This window comes from Miniopterus natalensis, chromosome 4, assembly GCF_054644295.1.
Source record: "Miniopterus natalensis isolate mMinNat1 chromosome 4, mMinNat1.hap1, whole genome shotgun sequence".
In the NCBI taxonomy this organism is placed as follows: domain Eukaryota; kingdom Metazoa; phylum Chordata; class Mammalia; order Chiroptera; family Miniopteridae; genus Miniopterus; species Miniopterus natalensis.
This window is the reverse complement of record NC_142084.1, coordinates 11,212,700-11,237,034: the sequence shown is the minus strand read 5'-3', so window position 1 is coordinate 11,237,034 and position 24,335 is coordinate 11,212,700. Positions and strand designations below refer to the sequence as shown.

Sequence of the window (24,335 nt, the reverse complement as noted above, 5' to 3'; positions counted from 1 at the left end):
CTCCCCTGTTCCTGCTGGGAGAACCTAGTTGGGTTCCTAAAGGTTAAGTCTCACAAAATCATGCCCCCTGGTCCCCCTTGGCATTTTTAACTTTCAGAGTTATCCTCCCTGAGCCTCCAACAACTATGTCAACTGCAGTCAGGTTTTCCTGCCCTGGCACTGGTTCCCACATAGTTCCCACCTGCAAGTCTCTGCTCTTGTAGCCCTGACTCCTTGGATTGGCCTGGTCATCTCTCAGATGTCGGGGGCAGCTGTTTGCCCTGTGTCCTCCCCTTGCTTACAGATCCAAAAAGAGTTGCTCATTTTGAGTCTCTTCAACTTTTTATGTATTGTTAGGACAGAGTGGCAACTTCCAAGCTCCTTATATGTGGATCTGGAAACCAAAAGTCTGAACATTTTCGGGCACAACCTCAAACTTCCAAAAAGGTTTATATATTATAATGTATAAATAAAATGAGTAGCAGTGTAAGTGTAGGTTCTGGAGAGAGACCATGTGGGTTTCTATCTTGGCTTTGCCATTTATAAGAGTTATTTCCTGTCTCTAAGCCTTCTTTCTTTTATCTGTCAAGCGGGGAAGGTATCTATGTCACAGTTTTGGGTTAGGATTAAATAAAATAATATAAGTGGTGTATAGACATAATAAGCACTCCCACCCACAATTTTTTTCATGAACAACTATATGAATGCCTGTGACCTGCCAAGCATCATCCTAGATACTTGAGATGTAGAAGTAGAAGCCCCCAGCCTCATGGAGCTTACGTTCTATGGGCAGAAGACAGGCAAAAAAATACATAACCTGATAAATGAGCATTTTCTGATAGTGATACCAGGATAAAGAAATAAGAGTTATAGGATAGAGAGTGGCGAATGCAGGGTTGCTTTAGATTGTATAGCCCGGAAGGCTTTTCAGAGGAGGGGGGCAGTTGCACTGAGAGCTGAGCAGCGAGGAACCAGCCAAGCAAAGATCTTTCTGGAAGAACAGCACCACAGCAAAAGGAACAGCAAGAATAGCGGTGTAAAGGCACACATGAGTTTGGCTTGGTCAGGTGGCTGGTTATGAGGAATAAAGGAGAGAAATAGCATCTGCATTGCTTTAAATAACACCAATACCTGGAGCCTTTATTTAGTGGCTGATCTCTCGATGTATAATCCTCTTTGTGGGGGGAAAGAACAATGATTCTGAGGGACTCTAGCAATGACCCAGTGGCCTGGAGAGGAAGGGAGATGCAATTATCAGAGTCCTGGGACTGACGGGGGAATTGGCCAGCTTGTTTTAAATAGATTTCGCAGGTTGGGGTGATGATCTTTGCTCTCTACTACCCACAAAAAAAGGGCAGTGAGGTTAAGGGTCATACAGATGAATGACCAACGCAGAGGATAAAGGGTTATGACTTAAAAACACAGAGGAAAAGGCCCACACATGGCTGTTACTGATACTGTGGTTTTTGCCGACTCCTAATGCTCTCATTCTTGTTGAAGCCTACGCTTCTTTCTCAGTTGACATCTTAGTCTAAAAATTCTCTTTTGTGTGTTTTTCTCCGCCTCCCTCTTTTTTGGAGGGCAGAAGCCAATTTCTTGGTTATAGCTAAGCATCCAAGAAAATGCTCAGCAAACACCACATGCTATTGCTTTTAACTTGTAAAGAAGCTCAATTACTCACCACGCCATAATTAAGTTCTCTCTTTAACATAAAGCCCTCCCACATGCCCAGTGAATATCAGTTCTCATTGGTGTTCTTATGACCTTGCCAAACCAGCCTGTCGTTTTTGCTTCCTATTGCGCCAAAGATAATTTTTTTTCTGTGCTCTTCCCAATGACTGCAGTTGAAAGGAGGGGAGAGTAAGGTCTCTGTAACTCAAACCAGAGCCTTCTACAGTAACGCATTGGCAAGTGACAACGTGATGACATTGGTTCATGTGCGCCTGCTTTGTTTCCCATCTTCATGTATCCGAATGCAGACCCAACTTGCTTATTCCTCTGCTACACAATGGGAAAGGGGAGGAAGAGGAATGCTGACCTCCCTGCAGCTTCAAGGCGAAATTTCTCAACAAGGCCTTGCTCCTAACAGACCTCTTTGGAAATGTCCAGTAACACCACCCCTTCTCAGTAACCTCTCCCTTAGATATAGGCAGTGACTTCCTACTGACCCAAGCCCAGTCAGGGGTACCCTACGCAGCCATTCGAAGAGTCAGGGTTTGTTTGCCCACAAGGGTTTGGTCAGATATCATCTTCTTTCTTTCTCAAATTCTTGGATTTTGAGACATTTCATTATTCTCAGCAACTCTAGTAGGGGGTAAGCAAGAGGCACAGGGGGCAAAAATCAAGCCACCTTTAGCTCCCCATGAGCAGGTATGGAAAAAGCCAGGGTGGGTGGTAGAAAGAATTGAAATTGTCCAAAGTGAAGTCTGAGGATTCTCTATAGGTTTTCCTTAGGGCTCCACCTTAGCCTGATCTTTCATGGATAATTGAGAGGGGACCATCAATGAGAAGCATGCCTTAGTTGCCTTAAAGGCTGACTAATAAAGAAGTTACTTCATCAAATCTTTAATGTAGACCATAATTTACAGGAGAATTGTGTGTGTGAGTGCACATGTGAGCACCCCTGGATGTGTTTGCACAAGTGTGTGATTTTTTTTTTTTTAATGAGGAAATAAATGGATTAATCCAAACCCTTTTCTCCAACCTCCAGCAGCTTATCCAGGTCTGGTTATTAGCAACAATCTGGTACATTCCCCATGATTCTTCCCTAGGCATCAGGAGAGGCCCAAACTCTTCAGGGCCCCTTAGTACCTCTGTGCTCAGCTGTTTGGACTGGCTCAACCCACTCAGGCAGTAACTGTTCATACCACGTTCACAACCATCTCCAGGGAATCGGGATTCTCAGATTCAAATCCTTTTGTGTTCTAGAGCTTATCAAGTTATCAGCCTGCCCCTCAGTTTTCTATCCTGGTTTTAAGGGATCAATTGAATTACCTAACATATGAAATCTTTGGACAATAGGTGCCATGAAGAGACTGAAGAGTCCAGTGGTCCGGTTGACTAAGTCCTTTCCTTCCAGCTGAGGGTTTCTTTATCACACCGTATTTGTGATTGTGACAAGCAAGGTGACAGAAAAGAAACACTAGCCACTAATGCGTGCCAAGAGAGAGCTCATACTGAAGGTATCCAGGGAAATACCTTGAGGAGAAGGGAGGTGGAGAAAGCCCCATCCATCGGAGAGATTACAGCTGTGCAGGTATAAAACTGGCCTTGAGCATCTGGGAGGACCGCCTAGGAAACTGTGTCTTTACCTGAACCAGCATGAGGCACACTGAAATGTCCATGTGCGAATTATATTGTATGCTGTTTTAATTAAACCTGTTTGTAGTCTACCTTGGAATTGTAACTAATTCTGTTTGTTCTTTGAAAACTCTGGTTTAAAAAAATAAATTTTTTTTTTTTTTTTTTTGCTTCAGCAGCTGCGGTTTCAAGGAAAAGGGATTAGAACTAATCCCATGTGTTTCCAATTGGGTGAATTGTTTGCTTGTAAAGTTATTTCCTAAGATTTTTTTTTTCAATTAACATATTAGGTCCTGGAGGAGTATCCTGGATAAATGCCCAAGTTGCTCTTTGGTTAAGTAGAAGAGCACAAAGCCTTTGCGGGGGAACCCAATCCTCTGATTAGTGAGCAGGTCGAACCTCACCTTTAATTATTTTTTTTTAAATCAAAGGCTTTTTAATGATTATTTGAGAGGGGCTTTTTTTTTTTTTTTTTTCTGTTCTCAATCAGATAAGCATTTTGGTTACGGTAACTGATTCTTGAGGAAAAACAAAAGGAACAAATAAAACCTTACTATCAACCATACTTGTGATAATGTTAATGACCATTTTGGTTTTGTTCTGAAATTTCCACTTCAGGCAGATTTCCAAGCATCCAGACAGAAGCAAAATGAAACACAGGTAAACTAGGACCATGTGGCTTATGGAGACAAACAGAACCTATGAGGAATTAGAAGAATCTTTCACAAATGAGGAGGTGGTGACTAGGGGGGACTTTGGCCTCAAAGAATGTTTGTACATCTTTTCTAGGTCTAGCTGTAGCTAAAATCTTAAAACCAAGTATTTGAAACTTGGATCCTATCTCTCAAAGGTGAAAGAGAAATTGGAGAAGAGAACAAACATTTTTTAAGAAACAAAGGTGCTGTTAAGGTAAACCAGATCGCGAAATGGTAATGTCAGCCGGTTGGCAGGGCTGGCCTGGATATGGAATTATGGAGAAGGTGGGACTTGCCTTTGGTGTAGAAAAATAGATGGAAAGTCAGCACTTTCCTACTGCAATGCATTCCTATTCTATCTGTTACTGTTGACTCATTTATGAATTTATTTATTCATTCCATTATTATGTATCGAACTTCTACCAGTTGCCAGGCACTGAAGATACAACAGTAAACCAGACAGTTTTATACCCAGTCCTTATGCTACTTACAGACTAATGAAGAACGCACGCAGTTACACGAAAGATAACTATGCCATATGATCCACGCCGTTGTAGGGGAAGGCCAAGTAGCTCCAGAAGCACTAGTGGGGACACCCAACAATATCTGGGGGTGGTGTTGAGCTGTCAGCAAATGAATTTCCTGAGGAAGTGGCATTTTAGCTGAGGCCTGAAAGTGTGAGCCAGATAAAGAATTGAAGGCAAAGGGGGAGGTAGAAGAGATAAAAAGAGTTCTGGTGGTATGTTGGAGGAGCTACAAGAAGTTTGGTATGTCTTCAGCGTAAAGTTTGGGAGGGGGTGGTAGCAAACATGGCTGGAGAAGTGAGCAAATGTTGAGCCTTGCTGATCTGAGACGTGACTTCTGAGGCCTCCACAGGCTTAGAATCAGATGGAGCTGGGTTTGACTTGCAGGTCTGATCTTTTCCAGAAACTTGGGCAAGTTACTTCTCCTCTGAGCCTCACTTTCTTTGTCTATATAATGGGCATATACCTACTTTACAGGATCGCTCGGTAAGTCAAAAGATGAAATATGTCTTTACCTGGCTGATCGGAGGGTGCAATAAATGGGAGCTTTAGCCCTTCCTTTTATGATGGTCAAATACACTGGCATCCCAACAAGGCACAAAAACTCAGAGAGAGTCAGCTCTGTTGGCATCATGTTCGGTATCAGCAAGGCCAGCCATGCAGGTACTTGGGGGTTAATTAACTTCCTGATATGTCTCAGCTACTTATTCCCTATGAACCGTGAATCTTATCTAAATACCATAAAAAAATATCATTTCAGGCATTGTGTCCATCCACTATCACGCTCACTGTCCTGGTCACTCATGCTGTTTATCTTCAAATTACCACCACATCCCCCTGCGAGTGCACCCAGGAAATAAATGAAATAAACTGATAACCATATGCAAGGGCTGCTAATACACAAGATCCTTAACACCCATTATTATTATGGATGGTTTCTTAAAAAAAGAGGTGGCTCTACATCACTGGGCTCCAACAATCAGACCTCTCTCTCTAGATAGATAGTAGGGGGACACCCACAAAGCAACAAAGCTCTTCCTGAACCAGAAAGCACAGCCAGGGTCTAATTTCCTTCAGCCCCTAAGGATGAGGGCTTGGTTTTCCTGGATGGGCACTGACACACCTGCACTGGGAACTTGCTCCATACCAGGTGCCTGGGATCACAGAGAGGAAGCTTATACCTTATGTCCTCTCGGAGGTCCTTGGTCTGCTGGGGAGACAGGCAGCCAGTGAGCTAGCGTGCTTTATTATTCATTGCTTTCTAACGTCCAGCACCTCTGCTAAGTGCTTCAAATGCTTTATTAGGGTTGCTCCTCCAAACCTCTGAACTAGGCAATCCTGGCTTCAATGTGCAGCTTAGAAAATTCCGATTTGAGAGTGGTGGCTTGTGACTTGCCCAAGGAGAGACAGATAGCAGCGACAGAGCCGGGGTTGCGCCCGGGCAGTCTCAGTCCGGCCTCAGCACACAGTTCTGAAGGCTGCGCAGGGGCTGGCCCGGGGAAGAGCAGGAGAGGAGGCCCCTGTGCGTTAGGGTGCGCAGCGCATCAAGAGGGGACCAGCCCCAAGGAAAAAGGTAGCTCAGAAGCGCTCTGGGTTACCTGCTCCAGGAAAGGGACCACGTGGGAGAGATGATCTAAAATTCATGTCTCTTTGGCTCCTGTATGGGTAACGTTTTTATTTATTTATATCCTGCCTTGTTCCGCACAGGTTTTGAGATAAAGCTCATTATGTGGTTTTTATGCAGTGACCTCCCTAATTAAGTTTTTCTCGGCACTGTCATGTTCGCTTCTGTAATCCCTGAGCCATATGTGGGGAGACACACGTAAAAGTTGAATTGAATTTACATACTTTGGGCACACTGTAAGTAGTTAGCAAGGGCAACCGGTCCCAGAAGCTTGGTGGGTGGCAAGAAAAGCTGGCTGAATACCGTATTTCGCTGAATATAAGATGCCATTGAGTAGGGGGCATGCTGTTACGTTATGGGCTACTAAGAAAGAAAGAAATGCTGCAAATTAAACTATAACACAAGGTTAGATGCGAGCTGATTCCAGGTATGTTAAAATATGAAAAATATGTGTGTCTTCAAAGAAATGACCTATGGACCCTCAATAGGCAGAAATTCTAAAAAGTGGTGTGCGTCTGGTTGAGTGAGAGGAAATGAATGTCTTCCATCTCTTGTGTGGCAATTTGTCTAACAATCCACACCCGACAGATTCTGCAAACACTGTCCCAGCCACTGTACCTCTAGGAACTGAACCTAAGGAAATAAATGCAAAGTTCCTAAGGATGTCATCACAGAACTGTAGACAGTCATAAGAACTGAAGAAATGACCTAAAATCTTCATTTTATAACATATATATTATGTTAGAGTTATACGATAGAGTAAAATGATGAGAGGGAAATATCTATTGAAATGGAAAAGCATTTTATAATACATTAAGTTTTTAAACATCAGGTAATAAAACATTTGTCATAGGACGAAATTACTCCTGTGAACAAAAAGTATATTTACATTTCATATTTGTGTGGGAATGAAATCTCAAATGATATATAGCTAACCGTTAACAAGGGTTGTCTGGGGGTAGGGAATTTAGTTGGTCTTTTTCTTTCCTCTATGATTTAATTTTTCAAAACTTGGAAAAGCGAACCCTAGTTAGACAGACTTTTAAGTAGATAATATGCATGTGGGTAATGGAAAATTAGCTACCTTGACTCAGAACTTCATTTTTCATGGAGTAGATTCTTGAATCTTTCCTGTTCCATAAATGGGCCTGGCTGGGCTGGTTCCAACTGAGGGTCCGACTACCTGCAGGTGGTTCCAAATAAGCCCCAGGTTATAAGGTGTGGAGAAGGCTGATTGATTCCCAATTGAAAATACAGTTTTTATCATCTGAAATTTCCCCTCAAAAGTTGGTGCCTAAAATGGGAAAATAAATACCACAGACCACAGCTATGCCCAAGGGTCTGGGAAACTCCACCTTCATAGTGTAACCTGAGTCTCAGGCAAAGTATGTGACCCTGAGTTCAGGTGAGGCAAGTTCCAGGTCCTACAATTGGGAGGGAGGGTGATGGTCATAGTCAAGAGTGGGCCTGGATTTTTCCCATGGTTAAAATGGTCAGTTCTCCGAATCTGTTTCTAAACACCACACCTGCTACAAATTCACATTTTTTGCAAGTTGTTTATAATTCTTCATAGATAAAGTCATTTTCTGATAAAGTTTTGGTAGTCTAGATCCCATTTTAAGGATAAAGTCTTTTTTAAGAAATATATTTTTATTGATTTCAGAGAGAGGAAGGGAGAGGGAGAGAGAGATAGAAACATCTATAATAAGAGAGTCATTGATCGGCTGCCTCCTGCATGCCCCCTTCGGGGGATTGACCTTGTGCCCTGACCGGGAATCGAACCTCAATCTCCTAGATCCTAGGTTGATGCTCAACCACTGAGCCAATTCGGCCGGGCTAAAGTATAACTTTTTGACTATCTATTTATGAAGTGAACCGGTCCTCCCAGAGTTCACAGGGGACACTTACTCTGAGTGACCAATCATAGAATTCCTGCTCGAATAGGTGAGACTGTAACTGTGCGTTCTACTTGTACATTCATCCCCAGCCACATGAGTTGCCTTTTGATATATTTTTTCAATATAGCTTTATGTTTATTTATAGCTGCCTTCACAAAATAAGCCGTCCTTCATAGTTTTCAACATTATGCATCTCACTCTCCCTTAATTCAGAGCTCAGTTCATATAAAAGTTTTATTTTGCAATCAATTTTTATTTACGTGTTTATAGATTTAGGTTTGTCATTTCATTTGTCAGCTCTGCAAGGTTTGATCCGTTTGCAATCTATTTGTCAATCATTTACCTTTCTTTTACATAATATTGGACAGTTATAACCTAAAAAAAAGTAAAACAGATTTCAAGTGACATGGAAACCTAGGTCAAGGGGAGAGGGGTAGAATTAGGGGAATGTCTGGGTACTCTATTAGGAATTTGTTACTTGTCCTTCTTGCATTACTTTTATCTTCTGGACAACAGCAGCCTCGCTTCTTTGGGGAAACAATCTTTTCCCTACATGTTGTCTTAATGGGGTTGCCAATCCCAGTGCCTTGCTTTCCTGGCTGCAGCTCTAGGCCTGGCTAATCAGCATTCCCCATCTACCTGGCCAGGATAATTGACTCAGATATGGGCACCTAATCCAAACCCAACAATCAGAGACCTTTCAGGAATTATGTATCAATGGACACTGAGAAAGGAGAATTTTTCTCTTCTTTTACATCTTGGATTGTGAGCCATGGGAACACAAGTGTGGAGCTAAACCCCGCTTGTCCTGGCCACGTGGGAGAAGCTCATGAGCAGGATGGAAAATAAGACCACCATCCAAGGAGAACCAGAGCTAAAGGGAGCAGTGACAGGCAGACACATTCAATGATGAGTCCTCAGAGACACGAGACCACCTCCATCCTTTGATTTCTCAACACAACCTTTTTCTTTTTTTGGCACAGTCTTGTTGGAGTTGTGTCGCTATCATTTGCAACTGCCCAAGTTCTTGACTGATCCTTTGATTACCTTCCAAATCACACTAGGCACATACATGTGCTCTCTATGTATGTAGAATTGGCTGTACCCCGTTGCCTTCTTTATCATAAGAGAATCCAAATAGGCATAGTTTTATTAAACTAGTATTAGAGCATGGTTGCTCTAAAAGGAATACGAGTGACTTCAGCCCAGTGCTATATTTTCCATCAGCTGAGACCTTACCACAGCTATATGCCTTGCCCATCAACTCCCAGGCCCTCATGTGCAGACTTTACTCCTGAACTGGTACATTTGCCCAATCCGTACGCAGTTAGATGCTCGATTTGACTTTGCCAAAGACTCAGCACAGTTCAGGAGACATGGGTTTCCTGGATTGTGACTTCTTGGTTCTCAAGATTATCAATGACCATTTAGGAAAAAAAAAAAGATTCAGAGGCTTCATAAGGCGCAGTGAGATTTTACAGACATCCAGGCTGACTTTAGAAGGCAGCTGGAAAACAGGACACTCCTCCGCCCACCCTCTCCTCTCCCAAACAAATGCCATATGTCTGTTCACAGTGCTTTCTGGCTCACCGCTTTGTGGCTGACCTTTGATACTGAAAAGATGCCAAAACACTTGGGACCTAGTTTTCCTTTCAGCTCATTGTTACAGTCCTATTTAATACGGTTGAGGGAAAAATAAATATTATGACAAGTAGGCCTATGGTTCTTCAAAGTAGTCTATCAGCTAGGTAGATCTCAGGGTATTTATGATGGTTCACAGAAGAAGGAGACTTCTGGGGGCCTTAGAAAATGATGTTCCTGTTATCTGGGGGGTTGGGAAGTGTCCAGAACCACTTCAATATTTGTATCATCTGTATAACATCTAAGAAGTAGGACAGTTTCACTTCCTTTTCCTAAGTACCACGAACTCAGTTCCAGTTAGTATGTTGGATGCAGACCTGTTAACAGTGGGGTCTGCCCTCCCACATGTGGTATGCTAGAACGATGAATCTTCTTACTACACTCAGAGAGTACATGGGATTTCCCCTCAACATTTCAATAGTTCTTCCATTGGTTTTCTAGGGCTGCTAGGCAAATACCACCAACTAGGTGAATTAAAACAGCAGAAATGTATTGTCCTGTAGTTCTGGAGGTCAGGTATCTGAAATCAGGGTACCTGCAGGACCATGCTCCCTCTGAACCTGCAGGGAAGGATCTTTCTGTGACTCTTCTAATTTTTGGTGTTTCTGAAAATCCTTGGCACTCCTTGACTTGTAGGTGCATCCCCCCACTCTCTACCTTTGTGGTCACGTGGTTGACTTCTTCCTGTGTGTCTCTCATCTTTTTTTTTTCAGTCCTCACTCGAGGATATTTTTTCCATTGCTTTGCAGAGAGAGTGGAAGGGAGACAGAGAGATAGAGAGAAACATTGATGTGAAAGAGACACATCGATTGGCTGCCTCCCGCACATGCCCCGGCTGGGCCAGGGACTAAGCCTGCAGCCGAGGTACATGCCCTTGACCGGAATCAAATCTGAGACCCTTCTGTCCTCGGGCCCAGGCTCTAACCGCTGAGCCAAACCAGCTGGGGCTCTCTCTTCTTATAAAGACATCAGTCATATTGGATTTGGGACCCCTCTAATTCAGTATGACCTCATTTTAACGTGATTATATCTGCAAAGGTCCCATTTCCAAATAAGGTCACATTCTGAGGTGCTTCAAAATATCTTTTGCGGGAACACAATTCAACCATCTACAACTTTATTATTGCCCCTGATTGTAATACTAAGACACGCTTTTATAAACATAGTAAAATTGTTAAAAGAAATATAAAGAATGTTAACAGTTTGGTGAATATCTTCAAATATTCCTCATACAAACCAAATGTGTTTTTTTCTTTACCACCAGAAAAAAGTCACGTTGAAGGACAGAGGTGGTTAAAGATGTCTGCGGTTTCATGCAAATTATAATAAATGATGTTGTGATGGGCCTTTTTCCCCTCTCCTTTTTTTTGGGGGGGTCCCACTTGTGCATTTACCTCTTTGGGATAAATGCCTACAAATAAAATGTCTGGATAGAATGAAAGTATGCATTTTTATTCATATTACCAAATTTTCCTTCAGAAAGGGTGAGCCAACTTTTACTCCCATCAACGATGCATGAGGATTCTGGTTTCTTCCTTCTGCTTTTCCCTGTTGATACAAGTATTATGAGTGTATACATTTAAAATTTTAAACTTACGAATATTTATAAATATATCCTCCGTTATGGAAATCTAATACATGGTTCTTCTTTATTCTTAGGTAACAAATATGAGTCCATAATTTTATCTAGTGTTTCCATAATTTGATTTTTTTAAATCTTTACATCTTTGACCAATCCAGTGCGATTTTGTCGTTGCTGTTTGTTTTGTGTCCACGTGTGTGTGTGTGTGTGTGTGTGTGTGTGTGTGTGCATGGTGGGAGTTAAAATCCAGAAATTCTGATAGACTTGCATTTCATTTCTTTGTTTTGATTTTTAATTCACTCTAAAAGTGTGTATTGCTTAGGGATGCCAATGGAGAAATCCAGCGTGTTTCCTGTTCCCCTTTCTAAGGGATCAGGTTTATTTAACAAAAGACCTTACACTAATTCACAGAAAAATGCATTCTCAAAGAGCAATGAGGATATAATGTTGAGCACACAGTAATAAGAAGTACTTTTAGTCTCAGTACTCACAGTTAATTGAATTTCTCAGCACTCTTGCTATAAATAACCCCTTTCTCTCCCACTCAAAATAGCTTATGAGATTGTGAGACCAGATGACACTCCGGGGTTAATACTGCATCCATTCTCATTTGTTTTCTTTAAATTGCAATATTGGCAAACTGGGGTCTTTTAGATTACCATTAATTCAAATTACTTGCGAATCATCTCCCAGCTACCTATCATGGGCTTGAGGTTAACGCCCCTGGTTCAGAGAGGCACTCAAAATTTCTGATGGCAAGGAAGCTATGCTCAGAGGGAAGTCCGCCTTTGCCCAGAGACAGCCTGTAGCGCCCCATGTGAGATGTCCCAAAACAGTGTCCCCAGATAAAGTGAAGTCAGCATCCCTGAGCCTCTCTTTCTCTGGGCCCTTTACTGTTAGCTGCCCACGGGGGTGGTGGGTGACTGTCTGCTCCCCCAAGGAGACGCAGCCCCAGTACCTTGTCTCAGGTGGGTGGCATTTTATGTCAGTGGCTTGCTCTTTACCTGCATAGATCAGCCTGGCCTCTTAAACGAGTAAATGAGTACAAATTAAACTTCTCATCTCAGGCTGTAACATCAATGGTCTTTTCACTACAAGTAGTTTCATAATGGTCTCATTACTGTTCCTTGGTGCAACGCACTGGGACGCTTCGGTTGCCGGATTGCCATTACCACGGGTATCCTTTGCAAACGGGTACCCAGGTAACCATGGCAATGGTGTCTCCAGGCAGGATGGAGCGGGGTGGGGACTATTTCATTAATTGCAGGGAAGAGACTGAAAAGAGGTTTTCAAGCTGTAGATCAAAGACACACACAGAGAGGGGGAGAGAGTAGATGCCACGATCTTGTTTTCTTTTTATTATTAAATTATGCAACTCAGAGAAACTCCAAATTATTAGAAAAGTTTAAAGAAATAATAAGATTAAATAAAAGAGCTTCCTTAGCCTTTCCATATTATTACAGTGATCGACCTGCGCTAGATTTTATTGAGTTGGGTTTTTATATAGTTTGATTGAAACTCAATGCATCTCCTGAGAAGAAAGAATTGTGTCCTGTGATTTCAGGTGAAAAAAAGAAAGAATATTCACATAGGCAAAAAGGCTGCGTCGGCAGTATAGGAGTTTTATTTATTTCAAGTTACAGCACCTGAATAAGCTGATTTTATCAGTAAAATTAATTTTCAATTATACTTCTCTGCCCTTCCCCCACCCTTGATCTTTAAAAAATTATTTACAGGGTAAAGAATATTGTGGAGAAAAGGGGGAATTTGGATAATATAAAGAAAACACCAGATGTCTGATATGGTTTCTCAGAGGAGCCTAATATTTTGCTTTCATTTAAAAGGGGATGCGGCCCCTGCCAGGCGTGGCTCAGCGGTTGAGCGTCGACCTGGGATCCAGGCGATCGGGGTTCGATTCCCGGGTTGCGGGCTCCATCAATGACTCTCTCATCATTGATGTTTCTGTCTCTCTCTCCCCCTCTCCTTTCCTCTCTCTGAAATCAATAAAGATATATTTAAAAGGGGATGCGAATTGGTGATTCCTGTTATTTAACCAAATGTGCCCTTGTGTAACTTGCTGCTTAAACTATCTGACAGGAATGTTCTAACAGGCAACCAGAATTTGTAAAAAACCAATTACATGGAGAGACAACCTGGCTTCTAATATACATCAACCGTAGCTTGTAGAATTTCTTTTCAAATTAGGCCCACACACAGCACCCTAGTGACTGTGCTGAATCTCTCTAAGGCCGGCTGGATGCCCACTTCTGTGCTCCCTGAATCCATATATCATCCAACTAATTCAGGAGGAAAACTAGCCAGAAAACATTCACTGTCACTATTACCAACAGGGAAACAGGACTTGGCTATTTTCTTAGGCTCTGTTCCTCAAAGGCTAAACCTATTTTCATCAATCCCTGGGAAAGGCAATGCAGGGTATTTTATTTACAGAATTGTAGAAAGCAACCTAAAACTGGGTGGTGAATTATTAACCAAATGGATTTCATTTTAAAACAAACATTTCTTTTTCTGCCAAACAGATTTCTATCTTGGAAAGCAACTAATTCCCCAGACCTGGGCCAGAATTCATAGTCTGAACTACAAGAGCTGTTTGGGTCCATCTAAGTCTGATGCATTGAGGGCCTCGCTCCCCATTGCAACCCAGAGGCTTTTAGTTACAAGGACCTGAAGTTGTGCAGCTGCAGCTGCTGTTTTTCAAGGGCTGTGTTTCCAAGGTGCACCCACTGGGAGAGCTGATGATAAATAAAAAATAGCAATGTGTTTTCCTGGAAGTTTAGAAGACAGTGGGGCAGGCGTTTCAGCCTTGTCATCATGGATAACATGGTATAATACGCACACATGAGCCTTCTTTTAGAAGGCAGAAAATCATGCGTGGAAATCTAATCTGAGAAGAATATTGATAGAATGGAAGGCGAACCATTGCTTCCAATAAGGAGCTGAGGGCAAGAAAGAAGGGAAACACATACGTGTGTCAGGTCTTTTAAATCACAAGGTGTTGTTATGGACCCCTGCCTCATGGCCAGAGTGCCACCAGCTGCTGGGGACTCCTGCCATATAGACAATTACTGCCCGCACTGCGCAGTGGCCGCCGGGTGACCAGAAGGCTGAGTGGGATTTCTTACAGTTGGGTTGTTAATTCTACTCCATTTCGTTTTTGAGGCGATCTAGTCATTAGTCACGTGGATTCTATAAAGTGACTCATCTAAAACTTCTTTCTTCTTGGGCTCCATCTCCTAAACTGGAGCCACTTAAGCAGCCACCCAACACAAAAGGCCACACAATTAGCAATCAGCTAGGACAGCACAGCTCCCCCAGCGCGAACTTGAGCCTTCAACTTGCAGGCGGTGCCAGATGCAGAAACACAAGTCCCTTTTCTTACTCCTTCAGGAGGAGCTCTGGAGTTTTTTTTGCTTGGACTCTACCACCACCACCAGCAAAAGCAAAGTCTTGAGTGCTAAGTGGCGCTTGAATGCATGTGGCACTTTCCCTCCCCCACCCCCTAGTTTGAGGGTGTAAGTTAGGGTATCCCATCCACAGGTGTCCCTTCAAAAGACAGTGTGATCGCTGGTTTTGCTTCCTGAGCTGAGTCTCAGCCCCTCAGGTGGCTGTGAGTCTCTTAGCATTAAGCAGAACTGTAACTGGTATTTTCCTTCCCCAAAATCACACTAGAACTGCCAGGCCGAGAGATTACAATTTGTCACTGAATGTGGATGTATGGAGAATTGGATGCAGAATATTTAAAACCTTTTCTATGTCTGATTTGCATTGCAAATAGGGAGGCTAAGCGGCCCTCTTGAGGAAATAGCATTAATAAAACATGGCCTTGCTACTGTAAATGCTCCATTCATGCCCGAGGAGGCCAAGGCCATCACAGAAGGATTGTTCGCATCTAAACAGTTCCCATCCCGGGCACTTCCCCTCTGCCGTGGCTGCCAATAGGATGGGGACCGGGGGTGGGATCTCTCTGGCAGCTTTGCAAGCGCTCTGCAGAAATCCAAAGCCTGGTCCGGACCCCGCGTCTTGTTCCCTGTCGCACATCTTCACAACTGAAGGAGGGACAGACAGAAATCTGCTCTGCAGCTCCATTTGTGCCCCAAAGAGCAAACCAGAGCCCTCTTTATGGCCAGTGACCGGACAAAACTCACTGGTTGAGGCTGAGAAAAATACTCTGTGATATGATACAAAAGAGCCTTGGTTGGTTTACAGACAACATCCAAGGCCTCTCAACCTGAAGCTTTACTCTCCAGATATTTGTTATATTTCTGCCCAGCATTTTACTCCCTGTTCTTGTGATGTTTACTTCGTTCTTGTGACAATGACACCCCAATTCTACTCTTCTCTATTCCCTGCCCCTGTGCTCTTGACTACTTCATGGCTTTCAAAAGCAGAGCATGTGACTAAAGCTAAATCAGCCTGTGCATTCCACCCTCTGGTGACTGAGTCAGGGACAGCAGGGACCAGCATGGTCAACAGGGCTCAATGAAACTCATTTCTGTGGGCCTCCTGGAGCTGTCGGAGAGGTGGACTCTGAGCTTGGTGCTTTGAGCATGAGTTGATTGCGTCCTGGAGCTGCAGCCAGGGAAGGGAGACAGCAGCCAGAAGCCAAGTTGAGAGATCAGGAGAGAGACACTAGGTGCCTACACACGTGGTTGGAAGCCTTTTACCCTATGCCCGAGGCCAGCCCTATTCTGTGACCCTCTTTAAGGGGACAATACATTCTCTTGTTGCGCATGCCAGTTTGGATGGGACTTTCTGTTAGCACTCTAGTGGCTATGCACACCTTCCCCGTTTTCTCCCTCACCATTGCCCTTGCCCATCTGGCTATCCACCGTCTCCTTCTTTGGAGCCGTCATAACTACACTCAGCTTGTCCACACACCCCTTTGGCCATGTATCCCTAGGAGGACTCTATGCACTGAGGCCGCATCAGAGATGTGTATGCTCCTGTGGGAGCCGGGCCTGTCTCCCACATGCCAAGAGAGGCCAGGTCTCTTGCTTGAAGATATGGCAAAAGAGGGTGACCCAAGTTATATTTCAAAGGTTTACATTTAACCAATGAATGCTGTTAGCACAAAGCAGGCTACTACATAGGTGCGCCATATACCCCATAATTAACAGATATAACAAATAGTTAAATCTCAGCGCCGCACTATTCAGGGGTGTGGGCACAACATCAAAGGGTGCGAATGCTGTGACCTCTCAATCCTGGCACTGTAGGTCTGTGATCACATACAACCTGACGTAGAGATAAGGCCAGCCGTTGAAACTTGAGATTCCCCATGATCCTGGGGCCCAGGTGGATGGCCCTCTATCTGAGGCCTCCACTCACCTGCTCGGCAGGCCTTCAAATGTTCTTCCAAGGATAGATTCCAGATTCAGATTCGGCCCTGTTTCTGAGAGTGGGGCTCCGGAATCACTATTTGTTTAAAGCTCCCCAGTGACTTAATACGGCTGGTCCACCCTGTGTTTGAGAGTCACTGAACTTTACCTTCAGCACTTTCCTAATTTAGAAGTTCTAGAAATAAAACCCTGCCTACCTGAATAAACTAAGCATAGTCTTAGGACCTTCACTATCTTTCCAAGGGAGGGAGGGAATCACTGCCTTTTCCTTTCCTACCCTTTGGTTTTATTTTTTTCCTACTCTTGGGTGTCTATATTTTCTACAGTAATCATTTATTATTATAAGCGAGGTGAACACCACCACAGAGCGCTGGTGGTGACTTCTCTTGCCATGGATTCCTGTTGGGGAAGCATCATCCCCACGGGCAGCTTTCCTACATCACTATGATCTCAAGTGGGCCTGTCAGTCAAGATGTCTCGCATGTGATCCAAGCTAAGATAATCAGGTTTTCTCTCGTAGGACTTTGGACCTGGAGCTGAGCAATGCGTGGACAGAAAAAAGTACTCAGGTTGGGGCTGATTCATGCCGAATGGCTTCCAGATGGCACAGTCAGTTAGGTACCTAGTCACCCCGAGGGGCCCAGATTCCTGCCCTTTCTCAGCTAGACTCTGGATTTGCTGAACTACCCCCGTTCTGCCAACAATTTATTCTACTAAAGTTAGCCAGAGTTGGTTTCTGTTGCTTGCAACTGAGGATCTCTGTGAAATACAACATTACAAGCAGTCCTCGTTGTCTGGGCTGGCGTGAGAGAGTGACTATTACAGGACTGACCGTGGCTGTTAGGTGTGTGAGTCACAACCTTTAGAAAACGGCTGATCAAGAAGACACAGTGCTAGCCAAGGAGTAGGAACCAGCAGATAATAGTGAGGGGAATGGGGGACTATAGTCACAGCTCAGGGGGACAGCCACAAAGACTAAAAAAAGCTTCATACCTGAAGTTAACAGATGACATCTATAAAAAACACACAACGCTATTTAGAAACTCTGGCTTCGCAAGCCTAAGCCAAGTGACATGCCTTCCCACTTGGGACAGATCACTGAGTTACAACTTAGAAAATGCAATAAGAAACACTCATGGATCCCCTTTTGAGGAAAACGATGGATTAGGAATAAATCAGCATTGTGGCTTCTCAGAAAGTATTTACTTCCTTCATTTACTTGACCCATAGCTGTTTCATTAAAAATATGCACACGCAGTTCAATATGTTGAGAGAAATCATCTCAAGCTTGTTATTCTCAAAATTAAATATTAGAATATATGAAAACAAAAATACATCACAAAAGGAACTAATATTTATTGATCATGACAAGCTCTTGACATACATAAGCTCACTTAGTTCTCGAAACTACCCTGTGTGGTGAATATCTCCCCATTTATTTGAAATGATTTGAGGAACTAAAACATCCCCTTTTCTAAGAATCTGCATTCTGTCATAGGAGTCTGGGTTTCCCCACTCTTCCCCCCATTATTTTCTGAAACCAAAGTGTTGTTTTTTTCAACTTCTCCAATGACCTCAGTTTTACTTTTTAAATTTTTTATATACATTTATGAGAGTGGAAGGTGGAGAGAGAGAGAGAAACATCGATGTGAGAGAGACACATGGATTGGTTGCCTCCCGCACTCACCCCAGCTGGGGCCTGGGATCGAGCCTGCAACAGAGGTCCGTGCCCTTGGCAGGAATCGAACCTGGGACCCTTCCGTCCTCAGGCCAGCTCTCTAACTACCGAACCAACCCGGCTAGGGCCAGTGACCTCAGTTTTATAAACAAAGTTTAATTGTCCTGGTTTGCAGAACATCTTGTTGAGCATTTAAAACCATAACAGGCCCATCATCTTGTTCAGGACAAACGCTAGGAATTCAAGACAGCTGCCTCTCTAAGGCGCATCCAAGACTTGTAAGAGTTCCTACCATGGTTTCATATCAAAATTAATTTGTGACTAACTTTAAAAAAAATACATACACATAGCCCTGGCCGGGTGGTTCAGTTGTCTGGAGAGTTGTCTCGTACACCAAAATGTTGCGGGTTCGATTCCTGATCAGGGCACATGCCTAGGTTGTGGGTTAGATCCCTGGTGGGGGCACATGTGGGAGGCAACCGATTGGTGCCTCTTCCTCTCTCTCCCCCTTCCTCTGTCTCTAAAAATCAATTAAAAAACAACACCACATCCTCAGGTGAGGGTTAAAAAAACACATACACCGACACTGACCCAGACATATCCATATCTGCAGTTTGCAATAGGTCTGGAATGCAACACCGCAAGTCATTTGCAAACGGTTGCCAGGCGTTCTGGGTACAGTTTGCCACCCGGGGGCAACCGCAACCGCCAGCTGCAGGCCGGGCGCTCAGCTCAGTTGCCGCCGTCGGTGGAACAAGCATTTTACTCTGACCCGAGGGGAGCTCCACCCCACAAGATGCGGGAAGCCAAGCATGAATTCAGAGGGGTCGAGCCCTCGGTGAAATGCTTGCCATTCAGATGACGAAGTGATACAAAGCGGAACTGGGTGACTTGCCAGAGGAAATGAACCCCGCCCAGTGGAGGTGAATACAGCGCAGAGGCCACCGTTTGTGGGTGTCAGTCTGTGATAACACTGGACCGAGCCCCTTGGCAGCTCCATTTATGTTGACAGCATCCTAGAGGTAATTGTTATTCCCATTAATTCTTGAAAACAGGCCTATATGACAACGGCTCCTGAGGGCGTGCCCAATGGCAACCCCCACGTAAGAATGCAAACTCGCAGAAGCAGGCGTGGGCACTTTGCACTTTTTTTTAATACACCCCCGAGGATATATTTCTATTGACCCGAGAGAGAGAGGAAGGGAGAGAGAAAAGCATGGATGTGAGAGAAACAGCGATCGGTTGCCTCCCGTGCACCCTGGCGGGGATCGAACCCGCAGCCTCGGCACGTGCCCTGAGCAGGACCTGAACCTGCAACTTGTTTGGCGTAGGGGCCACACTCCAGCCAACGGAGCCACGAGGCCAGGGCCGGTGTGGGCGGTTGAAGGAGACATCCAGAGCCAGAAGCTGGGCAGAGCCGAGCGAGGAGAGAAGCGCAGCAGCTCTGAGAAGCACCGGCGGTCAGCCTCCGGGGACAACGGAGCCTCCAGCACTTTCCACCCGGGGTTAGTGCCTGCCGGCTGGCGTCTCTGCTCCAACTGGGGGGCGTGCATGTGGGGAGCCTTCTTCTCCCCAAAATGCCATGTTACCCCAGCACGTCCAGGAGCTGAGAGGGTAACAGGGTTCAGTTTTACCGAGGGAGATTTTGTTTTCAACCTGGGAGCTACCTGGGGTCGATTTCTGCCCCCTCTCTGAATCTCTCCCTCCTTCTGGAAGGTATTTATTGGCATTCATTGTCCAGGAACCCAGCGTACAAGGACACCTTGGTCACTTGGAAATGATGTCAGCTTTCTCAGAGAGCAGATGAGTTACACCTCTGGCAATCTTACCAGTTGAGAAGAGAGTCCAGACCCACAGAGAAGCCCGCGTGCCAAGGGCCTGCGGGTGTCCACACACCGAGGGAACGGTGGTGATGGAACTACTGAGTGTTTCCTTCACTCAGCTCTCACCCAGGGACACCGATTTTCTCATCAGTAAAAACAACCAAGGTCATTGCCACAGTGTAGCAGTTCCCAAACTTCGCTGACCATCAGAATAAAAACAGCCAGCATTTTTTTAAAAAAAGCCCTGGCTGGTGTGGCTCAGTGGGTTGGGTGCCGTCCCCTGCACAGAAAGGTTGCCAGTTCAAATCCTGGTCAGGGCACATGCCCAAGTCGTGGGGCTTGATCCCAGGTAGGGGGTGTGCGGGAGGTGGTGATCGATGTTTTGCTCTCACATCAATGTTTCTCTCTCTCCCTCTCCCTTCCTCTCTCTCCTGAAAAAGCGATAAAAAAAATCGTCAGCCTGGCTCGCATGGCTCAGCTTGCTGAGTAATTCTTCAGAGAAGCGGTCTCTTTCCCAACTCAACACACGCCGAAACGGAACAAGGGGGCCTGCTCTCAGAGCCCAGGCGCCTTGCTTGACTTCTGCGTGGAAGAGGCGATGGCTTCCGTCCCTGTACCTGGTCACCTGACAGGTGATCGCTGACAACAGTTATCCTTTTAAGGAGTCCTGGGAAAATGGACTCTAAAGAGACATCCACAAAGTCACTGGAACTCAAGACAAAAGCAAACGACATGTGCCCTTTGAGATTGACAAAAGGATTTAACTCGAATAAAAGCAATTCTCTGGGACTGAGAATCCCATGTATTTGTTGTTCAGAATGTTCTGTTAGTTGTGACGAGGTCCTCGCACGCACTCATCATCCAATGCCATGGACGCAGAAGCTCTGCCCGAATTCTTGACTTGGGATCCTCATGTTCCTATCTGATCCGCAACTATGCGGAGCTGTCATCGCAGAAAACTAATAGCCCTGGTCACTCCCCGAAGAGCCTGCTCATGATTTTATCAACCTTTATTTGACCAAAGATTAGTCTTTTGATCTTGGAAACAAAAATATGTCCAACTCAGCCAGTTTTTAACATAACTCAGGATATTGTCATCATGCTTACTTATTTATTTATTTTGGATAACAACTTCAAACCACTCGTCTCTCATTAACTCCCCACATGCCACCCACCCACCCACACACACACACACACACACACACGAGTTCACAGACTTTAGAGTTCACCAATTTCCAGAATAGGTATAATTTTAGACACGTATGTAAATATCCTACTGTGGTGATTACCAGAGGGAGAGGGGGGTGGGGGAGATAGAAGGGGGTAAGGCGAGATAAATGGTGATGGAAGGAGACTTGACTTGGGGCGGTGAACACACAATACAATATACAGATGATGTATTTAGAATTGTACACCTGAAACCTATATACTTTTATGAACCAATGTCACCCAATAAATTCAATAAAAATGTAAAAAAAAATGTCATATTGGGAAGATATGAACAGCCAAGGGTTCCTCCAAGTGGAATAAACGCCCACTATCTTCCCACCTGCATTAAATATATGTCTTGCTCTCTAGAGATGCGAGCTTTGAAACTGAGAGGACTTAAGCTGCCCCAGGTAAATCTTATTTAGAAACACAGCTTTCGGGATTCTGAGCCTAGGCATTCTGCTTCAGGAGATGAGGAGTCTGGCTCAGGAATCTGCATTTTCATAAGCACCCCAGGTGGTCTTGCTCTAGAAGCTCTCAGTTTAGATGGGAGTCCGTCATACAAACGAATCCTTGCAACCCAGCGCAATCAGTCCAAGGATGGGTCGAGCACCATGTGCAGCCCAGCAGCGAGGAGCAGAAGAATGCTGGGGATGGTTTTCTCGAAGAGTGTGTTTAAGCTGAGCCTTGAGAGAGAGGAATAAGTTTAGCAGATGCTGGCTGATGGGCTATAGGCAGGCACACATCTTCTGAGGTGGGATTGGTAAAGATAAAGTCAGGGGGCAGAGGGAGAGGGCGGAGGCAGCTGGCATGTAACCTTGTGTAAGTTACGTGCTACTCAACCTTGGGGGCACCAACCACATCACGGTCATCATAATTTTGTGTGTTTATTACAAAGTGTCTGCCATACGACAATAAAACATCTTGAAGAAAAGGCGTTTCTTATTTGTGCAAAGGCCAGTGGGCTAGTGGCGGGGGAAATGCGAGGACTGCGTTCCTTGTCCATTAGTTTTCAGTCTCCAGGATGCGCCTGTCGCTGGGCAGGGGGTCCCCGAGGGAAGGCTGCCGTTCCGCCCCACTGTGCTGGCTGCGTGTCGAGGCTCACAGGCCTGCTCCACACCGAAAGTGAACTCGGCGTGGGGAAAGTGTCAATAATTGCAGGCGTGGGAGAACTTAAGCTAGGCGGTGATCATCAAACATCTTACTTATTGCTTTTCTTTCTCCAAATGTTGGTGCGAAGACATTAATCGAATAATCAATATCCAGAGGTCCTCGGATAGGACGCCGAGCAGCCATTAGCTGCTGGGCCTCACCCTTTCAAACTCCAGACATCATCGCTAAAGAGCACGCCCGCCTCCCATTTCCTACGAGGACCCTCAAGTTTCACTCTCACCGGCCCTCACCCGTGTCTTTTCCAGCCCTTCACTCTGTTGAACGGAGTCCTCATTTATTCCAGAGACTTCGATCCCAGAGCTGTTTTCGTTCCAGTTTGAGGGGAGTATCACCTCGGTGATCCCCCTACGTGAGCACTTTCCAGGTGGGGCGTATTTTCCTTCTAAGGGGAGATGAGGAATCTACAGTGGCCTGCACTTACTTCACAACTACGAAAAATAACATCTCTTCGTCACTTTCCACGTGTCCATCAATTGTCCTAAATCTTTATATTCAAGATTCTCATTTAACCCTCACAAGAATTCTGTGATGTAGCTATAATGAAACCCCGTTTAGAAAAGAGAGCACCATGGTTCAGAGAGGTAAAGGAACTTATCCTGACTCACACAGTTAATAAATAGCAGAGCCAGGATACAAGCTCAGCACTGTCCGACTCTAAAGGCCACAGTGTAATCAGTACGCAATTCTGCCCCGTCCGCTTTGCTGCAGATAAGGAGCTATGTCATCATGATCGCCCAGGCACCTAACTGTTTATGAGCTAAGCTCTTTATATGCACCAGCTTATTGAAACCTCACAGCCTTTTGTGGTGGGTTCTGCTTTTCCCATTTCCGAGATGAGAAAACCAAGGCACAAGATCACCTGATTAGTAAGTGGTTGGAAGTGAGATCCAAATCATTCACAATAGCTGTTGAGATACTGTTTAAAACTGCCCCCAGTTTTGTATTTTGTTCTTACATGGAAGTCTTAATACAATTAATTCCAACATTTGCAAGGTGTCCTAACAAACACCTAGAAAAATACACTAAGACATCCAGGTCTACGGTTCAGTTCAGAGGGAGAGTGTAGTAGGAGCCTAGAAACTCTACATGTAAGGTCTTTGCCTTCAATGCAATCTTGGGAAATGAAATAAAATTTTGTAGCAAATAGTCAAAACCTGCCTACCTAACATGCCTTGTTGGCATAATTTCTTCATTCAACTCGTTAGTGATTGACAGGTGTTTCCTGAGTGACTGAAGTTCCCGGGACTGAGGAATCAAAGTGGATTGAGACACGCTCGCTGAATTCAAGAAGCTTAGTTTGGTCAAGATGACTCAAAAGGTAACCAATGATCATAGTATGGGGTGTCAAGTGCTACAGTAGAGGGGGACTCCATGAGAACAGGATCCCCGCCTTGATTGGCTTTATCTCTACTCAGCTCCTGGCTGGGCGAGCAGCAGAGAGAGAGAACATGCATGCATGCGTGAATGAACGGGTGTAGTATGGCAGTGTTGAGGCCATGAGGCGTGGGAGGGGCTAAGTCAGCTGGGGATGGGGCCGAGGGGACAATGGACTGGCTTCTGGGCCCTTGAAGGTGGTACTTGAACTGGGTATTAAAAACGGAAGGAGTAGCAGGAGTGAGCCAGGTAAGGAAAGGGGATGGGGAGAGGGGTTGGAGGAACAGACGAGTGGGCCAGAGCGCTGTGAGTGAGCTGTGCTGCTGATCAGGGGGCTGTGCAGGGCTTTCCAGGTCTGGCTGGGAGACACAGAAACGTTAACTAGCTGACATGCTGAGGAAGGGCCGGGGAGACAAGAAGCAGAGGGCAGAGGAACAACAGGACCTAGAGCTCAGGAGGCCACCTGGAGCCAGAT

At 44.8% G+C, this 24,335-nt stretch overlaps 1 protein-coding gene across 2 annotated transcripts in view; it reads right to left on the bottom strand.

Annotated features, from left to right (window-relative positions):
- The window catches only part of PPP2R2B (protein phosphatase 2 regulatory subunit Bbeta), a 365,106-nt gene that overhangs the window by 286,641 nt on the left and 54,130 nt on the right, over positions 1-24,335 (bottom strand). Inside the window, exon 2 of one of the 2 annotated variants that reach the window (XM_016202915.2) lies at positions 11,126-11,209. The exons of the other annotated variant lie outside the window; for it this stretch is intronic. Within the exon in view, the coding sequence (XP_016058401.2) occupies positions 11,126-11,209 (84 nt within the window). The remainder of the gene's footprint in view (positions 1-11,125; positions 11,210-24,335) is intronic. 2 annotated transcript variants of the gene reach the window in all.